This window comes from Mus musculus, chromosome 8 (assembly GCF_000001635.26).
Source record: "Mus musculus strain C57BL/6J chromosome 8, GRCm38.p6 C57BL/6J".
Lineage (NCBI taxonomy): Eukaryota > Metazoa > Chordata > Mammalia > Rodentia > Muridae > Mus > Mus musculus.
Window position 1 is genome coordinate 40,671,191 of NC_000074.6, and position 12,005 is coordinate 40,683,195.

Below are 12,005 nucleotides of genomic sequence, written 5' to 3' on the forward strand. Positions count from 1 at the left end.
ATAGAATGTCTAATTGTATTGTAGATAGTTGCCATTTGTACAATTCTTATGCTTTAATAATTATAATAAAACAATTTCAATAAATGGCTATCTCTTGCATTCTATTCATTTACTCTAGGTTTATTCAATTTTTTAGTGTGTAGCTATTTGTAACAGGCCCTTAGGATCTCTTTGATTTCAGAATCATACCTTACAGCCTTTCATTTTTAATTTTATTTTTTTATCATATTATTTTAGTATTCTCACATTTCTCTTTTTAGTTTAACAAAATGATTCTTGATTCTTTTCTTTTTTCCTTAAAAAATACAGAGACAAAGTTTGGAGCTGAGATGAAAGGATGGACCATGTAGAGACTGCCATATCCAGGGATCCACCCCATAATCAGCATCCAAACGCTGACACCATTGCATACACTAGCAAGATTTTATCGAAAGGACCCAGATGTAGCTGTCTCTTGTGAGACTATGCCGGGGCCTAGCAAACACAGAAGTGGATGCTCACAGTCAGCTAATGGATGGATCACAGGGCTCCCAATGGAGGAGCTAGAGAAAGTACCCAAGGAGCTAAAGGGATCTGCAACCCTATAGGTGGAACAACATTATGAACCAGTACCCCGGAGCTCTTGACTCTAGCTGCATATGTATCAAAAGATGGCCTAGTCGGCCATCACTGCAAAGAGAGGCCCATTGGACTTGCAAGCTTTATATGCCCCAGTACAGGGGAACGCCAGGGCCAAAAAGGGGGAGTGAGTGGGTAGGGGAGTGGGGGTGGGTGGGTATGAGGGACTTTTGGTATAGCATTGGAAATGTAAATGAGCTAAATACCTAATTAAAAATGGAAAAAAATTACCATTATTTTTATTGTATTTTTATATTTTCCTTATTCTTTCTTTGTGATTTTCTTTCCTTCTGCTACTCTAAGGCTGTTTAACATTTTTAAAATAGGTAATGTTACTATTATTATGATGATGTTGAATGTGTGTGTGTGTGTGTGTGTGTGTGTGTGTGAGAAAGAGAGAGAGAGAGAGAAAGAGATGTGTAAGCACACCATAATTTGAGTGCGGAGATAAGCAGACAGTTTTCAGGAGTTGGGTCTCTTCTTTCACCTTGGGGTTTAGGGCTCAGACTCAGACTGTGAGACTTGTGCAGGAAGCATTTAAAGAAAAGATTAACTTTTATTTCATGTGCATTGGTGTTCTGCCTGCATGTCTGACTGTGAGGGTGTCAGAGTCCCTGAAACTGGAGTTACAGACAGTTGTGAGCTGCCATGTGGGTGCTGGAAACCAAGCCCAAGTCCTCTGGAATAGCAGCTAGCGCTCTTAATAATGGAGCCATCTCTCCAGCCCTGCATTTTTTTCTTTTACTGGATATTTTCTTTATTCACATTTCAAATGTTATTCCCTTTCCAGGTTTCCCCTGTGGAAACCCCCATCCCACCCCCCCTCCTGCTTTTATGAGGGTGCTCCCCTACCCACCCACCCACTCCTGCCTCCCTGACCTGGCATTCCCCTATACTGTGGCATTGAACACCCTCAGGCCCAAGGGCCGCTCCTCCCACTGATGTTCAACAAGTCCATCCTCTGCCACATATGCGGCCGGAGCCATGGGTGCATCCTCTTTCATTGGTGGTCCTGTCCCTGGGAGCTCCGGGGGTTCTGGCCTGTTGACACTGTTGCTCCCCCTCAAACCCCCTCAGCTCCTTTAGTCCCTTCTCCAAATCCTCCATCAGGGACCCTGAGCTCAGTCCAACAGTTGCCAGCCCTGCATTTTAAAAATGAGTTTCTTATTTATTTTTACATTGTTTTTCTTTTTCTTTATTCTTCTCTTATACACGGTAACATGACTGCAACCTCTTTCTCATCTTCTTCTCCCAGTCCCCCTTCTTCTCCTATCCCCAAGATCCACTGCTTCTCAGTTTCCCTTCTTAATGAGCAGCCTCTCAGTGATATCAACTGAATGTGATATAGCAAGATGCAATAAGAATAGGCACAGCCTTTATATCAAGGCTGGATGAGACTGCAGGACTGATGCATTGGGCCATTATCTCTCAAGCATGTGCTTAATTTATTCTTATCTTTTCAGTTCTGTGTTGGTCATTGCTGCTCACAACCTCTTTGGTACTATTTTCCTTCCATCACACACATTTTGGAACGTCTTGGTTTTGTTTTTGATTGGGTCCTGACTTTTTTCTTTGTTTCTATTTGATCTTAACTGCTCCATGGGTCATTTAACAGCATATTGTTTAACTTCCACATGTTTGTAATATTTTCTAGCTTCCTTTAATCATTAATTTTTATCTTAGTTACTTTCAAGTTAGAAGAGATATAATTTTAATTTTCTGAAATGTTTATGATAGACTATGGTACAACAAATGACCAATACTGAGAAATGCTTGTGCCTAGTTGTGAAGAATATAGGTCTTACTGTTATTGAGTGGCCCAATCTATATATGCTTATTAACTGTTTATAGAGTATTGCCCAGTTGTGATATTACGTGTTAATCATGGGAAGATTATACCCACTATTGAAAGTATCAAAGTTTCCTACTAGTATTATAGTTTTATTTTCGCTTTCAAGTCCATTATTTTTTTTTCACACACCTGGGTGTTAATTCAGTGCACATAGATTCAAAACTGTATAGCTTTCTGATACATTTTAAGGATTACATTAAAAACCTCCTTTGCCTACTGTGGCATTATTTGACTTAGACATACATGCATACACATACATACACACACACAATCTAATAAGTGTTTTGTAAAAGAGAACTCATAGATAAAAGGGGCAACATATAAAGATTATATATGCTTCCACAACAAGGAAATGACTAGAATCTTAAATATTTTGAAACAAAATATTCCTTAGTAAATTTAGCGAACGTGTGTTCCTGAAGATAGCATGATAAAAGATTTCTAGGCCCTTAAAGATGTCATAAACTAAGTTTATTGAGTTAAGGCATTTACTTTGTGTTCATTTGTGATGTGATAGCAACCATATGAAATAGCGAGACTAGAAACTCTGGAGTCAAATGTAGTCTCCTTTAAGAAATTATGTTGAAAATTGGAAAAACTGAGAAAGTTGAATAAGGTAAATTATGCAGAGCTGGACATGAGAGGTAAAAACATACATGGGACACAACAAACTTATAGATACCAAACTCACTCTATCATACTGTAGATACTCAAAGATAATAGACAGCTAATCTTGTTTTTGTGGTTAATGCTAGCCAACTTGTTAAACACACTCTCCTCTGATTGATGTTTAGAAAACAGCCCACATAGTCAATTTAACTATAAAATTTGTTTGCATGTTATCTTTCTCACCCTTCTTCTGTACTGTTTTTGCCTGATTCGATGTTTAAAATGTAGCATAATAGATAAGGTATATTTATACATAGATATAAAAATGTCTCTGAATCATTCATTGGCCTGAAGAAAGGTATAGATGATTACTAATGTGTGGATTACTTATAGAAGTTTTAAGATGTGTTTGAACTTTTTTTTGGAACCTGAAATGCTTCATGTGCTCCACGATATGGCTAAATGTTGGGGAGATAACCTGGAACAGCAATAGGAAAAAGGCTTTTGAAGGAAAGATGTCCATAGATACCAAACTATGTGTGAGGGGTATACACATTTAGAGAACAGGAAGATATGTTCATATTGCAAAGCACAATAAATATGGATAAGGAAGCCAGGGGTGAGTAGAAATAAGATTTGGTTGAGATGGTGGAGACACAGTGGGAAGGCCAACTACAAGGTTCTATAGTCTAAGAGGCTCTGGTTGCTAAGCAACTGGATCTAGTACTTAATCCAATGAGAGACAAAGGAAGAGAGAGTTTATGTTCTCATGTAGAATCTTTGCTTTAAAAAGTGGTTCTCACAACTGAGTCATGAATAAGACTACACCAAGATATTATCACTACTTCTCCTGGTAAGTCACTCAAGAGGTTAGGTCAAAAGGACAGAAGTTCACAAACGGAACACACATACACACACACACACACACACACACACACACACACACACACACACACACACACATGCTTTCTTTTTCAGTTGCTCAGATATTGGGAAGGACTAGTGACTCTATTTCTAATTCCTCTGTCTTTATTTGGTTGGGATAAACTGTTTTTAATGTGTTATTATTCATAGTTTATAAAAATTGAATTTAACTTAAATGATAGTGAGGGTTAGGTGATGATTAAGATACACAGACTGATGAGTTTAATGAAACTGGGAATAGGAGTTGCTGAAGACAGTGATAAGAGTTCTACTAATATGGCACTACAGGTTCTTATAAATTTATTTCCATCATCACCATCACCACCACCACTACCATCATCATGTGTATGTGTTTATGATCCTCTGTGTGTGTGTGTGTGTGTGTGTGTGTGTGTGTATGTGTGTGTGTGTGTGTGTGTGTGAGAGAGAGAGAGAGAGAGAGAGAGAGAGAGAGAGAGAGAGAGAGAGAGAGAGAGAGAGAGAGAGAGTTGGGATGGGTGGTAGAGGATGGGTATGGAAGTCAGAGAAAAACTTGCAAGAAGTAGTTCTCTCCTTTATAGGTTTCTAGGATCAAATGCATGTGATCAGGCTTGGACACAAACACTTGTACCCACTGAGCCTCTTCTGCACATTCTTTTGCTGAACATGTCACAATCCTTCAGAATATGCAGCTTCTGTAGTCATTGTTTCAAATGATGTAAGATGTAAGAAAACTGGCTCAACTTTCAAGTTTATTTGCCAGTGTCCTGTTTGCAAGGTGAGGTCTTAGGAATGAATTCTCGTAGTTTTGTAAGGGTTACATTTATCAACAATATTATTGGTAAATCATCCCTTCCATCACAAGCATATAAACTCATAACCAAATATACCCATAATCAATATATATACATGTGTATATAATATATACATATATATTACATATGTGTATGTAATGTGTACATATATTACATATATATTGTACATATATGTCATGATAGATATAAACAGTGTCAGCATGTCAGATTTTACTTATAGTTTTTAAACACATTATCCTCAAAGATTTCTTCTACTAACTTTGCTTTCTTATGTGGAGTTCTGGGTAATTCATAATGGAAGCTTCCTGTCCTACCTGGTTACTTTCTTCTTGCACTGAAGACTTCTTGTTACTTTTATAAGGTCTTCCTCCTTAAAATCTCCAGCCACTGATGTGCATCAACAAACAAAATACTTGGAAAATATTGTACCTTGTGTTTAAAAAGTATTAAAAGAGATTGTTTTTCTTACTTAAAACACCATAATATAAGTTCAATAATAACAATTTGATTTAAAAAAAAACAACCCAGCAATTTTCAAACAGAATCCTGCACATTATTGAGAATGTGCCAAATAATAAAATTAAGAAATACAGTGGACAACAAATTAGAAGTTATTACTATGAGGCACTTTTGGGGGGGGGGTCTTTTATCATGACGAAACTGTGGGATGAAGAGTCTTGGATTTTGTGTTTCCTCATCTTCTCCAACCTTCTCCAAGGATTTGGTAATTCATATTCCCAGAAACACTGTCAGAGTATTCTAAGAATGTCAAAAACTGGGGAACAAATGAAGCTGCTGCAGATGCTGAGTGATTTCATCAGAGGCTGCTGAACTGATGGAGTCTGTGAACAGGAGGGACGATGGCGGGCATGATGATGAGAACTTGCAAGCAGCAAGATCACTATTGTAGACCTCCCTGAGTCAGAGAGTGAATTGTAACTAAACGAAACGTGGTTAGTATAGTAGAAAGTGGTATCATGATAATAGCATGAATATAAGTCTATAGCTAATAATCTTTGAGGAGTAAAATTAAACAACAGGTGTTTGGGGGGTTATTTACATGCCTGCTAAACACACGGTGGAAGGAGACAGTCAACTCCCACAAGCTGTTCTCTGGCATGGATTAGTTACTCCTAAGAAGGTATAGCTACCGTGTTTCCCTAGAATATTTTGCAGGCAGGACAGATTGTACCTCAAAGATTTTTGTGGTTGGGTGGGTGCTTACTTTTCTCTTGTGGCAGCCTTCATAGTACCTTTGCATGCCATAGACGCCAGAAGAGAGGGGTGAAGGCGCTATCTACACAGCAGATCACGTTCTCCAAGTTTAACAAACTGTATAGATGTCTTCAGTGATGAGCCCTGGCCATCACTTTGAAGAGAGACCAACAGTTCTTAATATTGTCACTTGAATGATCTCATGGATCTTGTAGATGCTGTCAGTTGTCAATAAAAATGGGCAGTTTATATGTGCAGTACTCAATCAGTGGTGACGGAAGCTTGACTACATCTTTCCCTCACTAATCTATAGGCAGTGCAGATTATTGCTAAGTCATTGTTTCAGTCACCTACACTGACCACTAAGGCCCATATTGTCCATTTGTATTTCTCAAGTGTGTATTGTACTATCTACATTTTATGTAAATTAACATGTTTTCATAATAAATTAAAAAAACAAGTTGTTACTGCAGGCCAGGCACCAGGAACTCTGCTGCCGCCAGATTCAACATTGTTGAGGCAAATTTTTCAATATTTGTATTTTTATGTGAAATGGGTGCAGGCATTTTTAAAATTTATCAGTATCTACTTGGAAATTGATCTTTAGCAATTTTTACCTTTTTTCATACTTTCTTCTTTATTTTTATTAATTAATTTGCTTATATCCTGACCACAGCTTCCCTCCCTCTTCTCATTCCACTCTCTTCCTCTTTTTTTCATTCATTAATTAATTTACTTTACATCCCAATCACAGATTCCTCTCCCTCCTCTCATCCCAGTCCCTTCCTCTCATCCTCCCCTGCCCCTCCATCTCGTCTCCCTTTCTCCTAAGAGAATATCTGAGGATATTCTCCTCCTGAAGATATCAACCTGCCTTCGCATATCAAGTTGTAGTAGGATTAGTGCATCCTTTCATATTGAAGCTAGACAAGGCTGCCCAGTTTTGTGAAAGGCATCCAAAGGCAGGCAACAAGAATCAGAGACAGCCCCTATCCTTCTCCTGTTCCTGCTGTAAGGGGTTCCACATGAAGACCAAGCTGCACATCTGTTACATATGAGTAGGGGGCCTAGGTCCATCTCATTCACATTCTCTGATTGATGGCTCAGTCTCAGTGAGCCCCTATGGGCAGAGTGGCTTCTTCAATATTCTCCCCACTCTTCCACAAGATGCCCTGAGCTCTGCCTGCTTGGTTTTGGGTCTCTGCTTCTGTTTCCATTAGCTGTTTGATAAAGCCTCTCAGATGACAGTTATGCTAGGGAGGGGTATAATTGGGATTATATTATATGAGGATACAGTCTATTTTCAATAAAAATATAGTCTTTTTATAAGTATATCCAAAATAAATGCATTGGGGAACATCCAGCAAAACAGCACACCTAATTTGGCTATACCATTGTTTATTAATTTATCACATGAATATACCCATTACAGAAGATTCCAATCCTTTGACTCTACAATTTTACAGAACTGGAGTAAGAAGGAACAAGCAGTTATTACATAAAAGTGCATGTTAGGGGCTAGAGAGATGGTTCAGTGGTTGAGAGCATTGCCTGCTCTTCCAGAGGTCCTGAGTTCAATTCCCAGCAACCACATGGTGGTTCACAACCATCTGTAATGGGATCTGATGCCTTCTTCTGGCATGCAGGTACACATGCAGATATAGCACTCATATATATTAACTAAATAAAAATAAATTTAAAAAAGGAAAGAAAAGAAGAAAGAAAACACATGTTAAGGACCATGCACTTTATTTTATACAAGTTTGGTAAGAAATATGTATAATTTATCAGTAAAAATGAAAAATTTGTATTCTTTGGTTGACTCTATAAATCAAAATTTTCTTGAAAAAAATAAGTGGCTTTCTCACATTTGTGCTAATATAATTTCGATTAAGTGTTAATGTAAATGTTATCTCATATGTATATAATTAGGAAATGATACCGTGAATCTGTGTGTCTTTTATCAAGGTCTGACATTGTCAATCTGTGATTCTTTTGAACACACAAAGTATGACTGTACTGCACCAAAATTAAAGGCACAATAGGAAGTCATGTCTTGGTTCAAATGCTAAGGCATAGTCACACAAAGTTTTCTACATTAGTCAACTCATAATGAAGCTACTCTTATCTCTGCCTCTTTTTCCTATTTCTTAAAGTCCTCCTGCCCTGATGGATCCACTTTTCCAGAAGACAGACTATTAACGGTCAGTGCTGCATGGGATTAAGACAAAGGAAGTACATGGGCAACAGGACCACATCCTATCCTCCTTCATTTGCTCTCTCTGGTAGGACATGGTGGCTATGAGTGAGGCTCTGGTTCATGCAAGGATCACTCTCCTTCAGGCATGGTTGAGGATGCTGCTCTTTTCTTCTGTATGGCCCCCGACTTGGTGTGCTGAATACAAAGGCCCTCCAGAGACAGTGAAACCCTTGAGGGTAATTGTCTCTAGTAAAGACATGAGTCTTGCAGGCTGGATGTCCTATAGTCTGTACTTTGGAGGCCAGAGACACATTATCTCCATGAAATCCAAGAATTTTTTGGAATCCAGACAGCTCCCTGTGTTCACATACAATGACCAAGGTGTCCTCTTTGAGGACAGACCTTTTGTCCAAAATGACTGTTATTATCTTGGTTTTGTGGATGGAGATCTAGAATCCATGGCTGCTCTTACCACCTGTTTTGGGGGCTTTCAAGGAATATTACAGATAAATGACACAGCTTATGAAATTAAGCCCAAGAGCCCCTCTTCCACATTTGAACATCTGCTTTACAAGATAGACAGTGAGAAAACTCAATTACGCCCCATGAGATGTGGATTAACAGATGAAGAAATAGCAGGGCAAGTGAGACTTCAAGAAAATGGTAAGTCCACTAGAATGCAAAGCATCTATGGGTCATGGTGGTCTCATGGATTGTATATTAAACTGGCATTGGTTATAGACCATGAACAATACCTTTATCGAAAAAAAAATACTTCTCTTGTGATAAGAGATGTATTAAGCATTATGCAGGGAATAAATCTCTTCTTACTTTCAGTGGATATTAATGTGGTTTTACTTGGACTTACTATCTGGACTAATGGAAATCCTATACCAGTGCAAGATATATATGCTCTTTTGCCAGCATTTTGTACGTGGAAGGGAACAAACCTTGATTCTCAGATACCATATGATATTGCACATCTCTTTGTGAATTATACTTTTAGTAACTATTTTGGCATAGCCTATGTAGGAACTGTATGTGATAAGACATTTGGTTGTGGAATTGATAGTATCGCTGAAGATGATTTCCTTACCATTGGACATATTGTGGCACATGAGATAGGTCACAATTTGGGCATGTCACATGATGGGATACTTTGTACTTGCGGAGAAGAATCATGTTTAATGTCTGCTACAATGGATAGTTCCCAAAAACTCAGCAACTGTAGTTATGAAGTCTTGTGGGCACACATGATCAATAAAAGCTGCATACATAGAGAGCCCAGACCTTCTGATATTTTCCAATTGAAGGTCTGTGGGAATGGTATAGTTGAAGAAGGTGAGCAGTGTGACTGTGGAAGCTCTGAAAACTGTAGACGTAATCGCTGTTGTATGCCTAGCTGTACTCTGAGGTCTAAAGCTAAATGTGATACTGGACTATGTTGTAACCGCAAATGCCAAATCCAGCCATCTGGCACTCTGTGTAGAGCTCGGGAGAATGAATGTGACCTTCCAGAATGGTGCAATGGAACCTCACATGAGTGCCCTGAAGACTTGTTTGTACAGGATGGGACCTCTTGCCCTGGTGATGGCTACTGCTATGAAAAAAGATGTAACAGCCACGATGTCCACTGTCAGAGAGTTTTTGGCCAGCTTGCCATGAAAGCATCGGATAGCTGTTACAAGGAACTCAATACTCGTGGTGATCGTTTTGGTAACTGTGGCTTCATAAACAACGAGTATGTGAGATGTGAGATCTCAGACATCCTCTGTGGGAGGATTCAATGTGACAAAGTGGGAACACTTCCTATCCTGCAGAATCATTATACTATTCACTGGACTCATTTTAATAGTGTTTCCTGCTGGAGTACTGACTACCATTTGGGGATGAAAATTGCTGACCTCGGTGACATAAAAGATGGCACAAACTGTGGTCCACAGCATGTGTGCATTGCCAGAAAGTGTGTTAATAAGCCAAGTTGGGTAAATGATTGTACACCAGAGACCTGCAACATGAAAGGAGTCTGCAATAATAAGCAGCACTGCCATTGTGATGTTGGCTGGAGCCCACCAAACTGCCAGGAAACTGGCACCGGAGGAAGTATTGACAGTGGTTCTCCTGGAAACGAAGTTTATGAAGATGAAGTTGTGAGCAAGAAGGATGCCCCAGAAAAACCTAACGTCATAATTTGGTTATTACCTATTATTTGTGTGGCTGTAGTTTTATCTGTATTGTTTTGCTTGTCTGGGGCCACTAAAAAATCACGTGAAGCAGCAGCAAGTCAACCAGCAGAGGAGAGAGTTAAACCACCATATGAAGGGGCTGAACCCTCATATGAGACAGTTAAACCACCGGATGAATGGGCTAACCCCTAGATAAAGAACAAAAGGATTAAACCACCAGATGAGGAATAAGAGACTAAATCATAAGACAAGAAAGAAGAGGCTAAACCATCCAATGAGAAAAGAGGCTAAGCCCATCCATCATATGAGAGTAGCAGCTCCTTGTCAACAGCTTCACTTCTTCAACTTCAACCAACACAGAATAGAAAAATCTAATGAGTTGTCAAAATAATCTTTAAGATTTAATGCAATTTACCACACAGCATCCTGGTGTGAGAGATCCTAATGTGTATTATAAACCACTGATAGAAGATCCCAGCAATCTATAATAGGTCAGGAAAATACACATTTATCATTCAATAAATATGAGAACTACCATATTCCCACTTTTCATAATCTGAAGAAATTTAGGTAACTTCTTACTTTTCTAATTAAAAACTTTTATGGATTGCATCTTATTGAGTCATTGGCCAGAGGGAATTCCATAGAGCCTTCAAAATATCACAGGCTAGTATTGTCGAATCTATTGGTTACTCTCCACATCCTAATGGTAAGGTCTTATTGCTGAAGACACACTTATTATTTTGTGAGATAATTTGAGTAGTTCTTGAATGGTCTTATATAATTGTGCTGTCTGGCCCTGGGATTTTTTTTTGTCTGGGGGTGGGGGAGATTTTTTAGTTACTGCTTCTGTTTCAGTAAAGGGTTATAAATCTATTGAAATTATTTAATTTTGGAAGATCATATATATCAAGAAATCAATCTGTTTCCAGTTTTGTGGAGAACAGATTTTTGAAATATGTCTTTATATTCTGAATTTTATTACTGTGTGTTGTAATGCCTCCTTTTTTTAATCTCTGCTTGGATCTCCCCCCCCCATCCTTTGGTAAATTTGGCTAAAGATTTGTGAATCCTATTGGCTTTCTCAAAGGATCAAGCCTCCATTTTATTAGATTTTTGTATTTTGTTGTCGCTGCTGCTGCTGCTTGTTTGCTGCAATTTCTTTGATTTTTAGTACTGATATTTATTATCTTTTCCACATCTACTCATTTTGAGTATTATTTCTTCTTGTTTTTCCTAAAGCTTTCAAGTGTGTCACCAGTGTTTTATGTTGACACTTAGTGCTTTGAACTTGCTTCGTAGAACTCTTCTCATTGTGTCCTATTTGTTTCAGTATGTTGTGTTTCATTTTTCATTCAGTTCTAAAACGTTTTTTAATTTTCTTATTGATTTCTATCCTGACCTAATTTTCATTTAGTAGGCAGTTTTTCAGCTTCTATGACTTGGTATACTTTCTGCTTTTCTATTGTTGTCAGTCTCCAGCTTTAACTCATGATAGCCAGATAAAACGCAAAATGTTATTTCAATTTTTTTATAACTGTTGAGACTTTGTATGCTAATATGTAGTCAATTTTGGAGAAAGATCAATGGGCTGCTAAGAGGAAAGT

General features: G+C 38.3%; 1 protein-coding gene across 2 annotated transcripts; it reads left to right on the top strand.

The window, feature by feature from the left end:
* The first annotated feature begins 3,886 nt into the window (after window positions 1–3,886).
* Window positions 3,887–11,009, top strand: Adam24 (a disintegrin and metallopeptidase domain 24 (testase 1)). 2 transcript variants are annotated; one of them, NM_010086.5, is made up of 2 exons: window positions 3,887–3,932; window positions 8,169–11,009. In NM_010086.5, the coding sequence occupies exon 2, from the start codon at window positions 8,305–8,307 to the stop codon at window positions 10,588–10,590; it is 2,286 nt and encodes a 761-aa protein (NP_034216.3). In that variant the 5' UTR covers window positions 3,887–3,932; window positions 8,169–8,304; the 3' UTR covers window positions 10,591–11,009. The 2 variants fall into 2 exon arrangements, with proteins under 2 accessions (NP_034216.3, XP_006509324.1); XM_006509261.1 differs by lacking the exon at window positions 3,887–3,932 and adding an exon at window positions 4,700–4,760 and having other exon boundaries at window positions 8,169–10,937.
* Window positions 11,010–12,005: the final 996 nt, after the last annotated feature.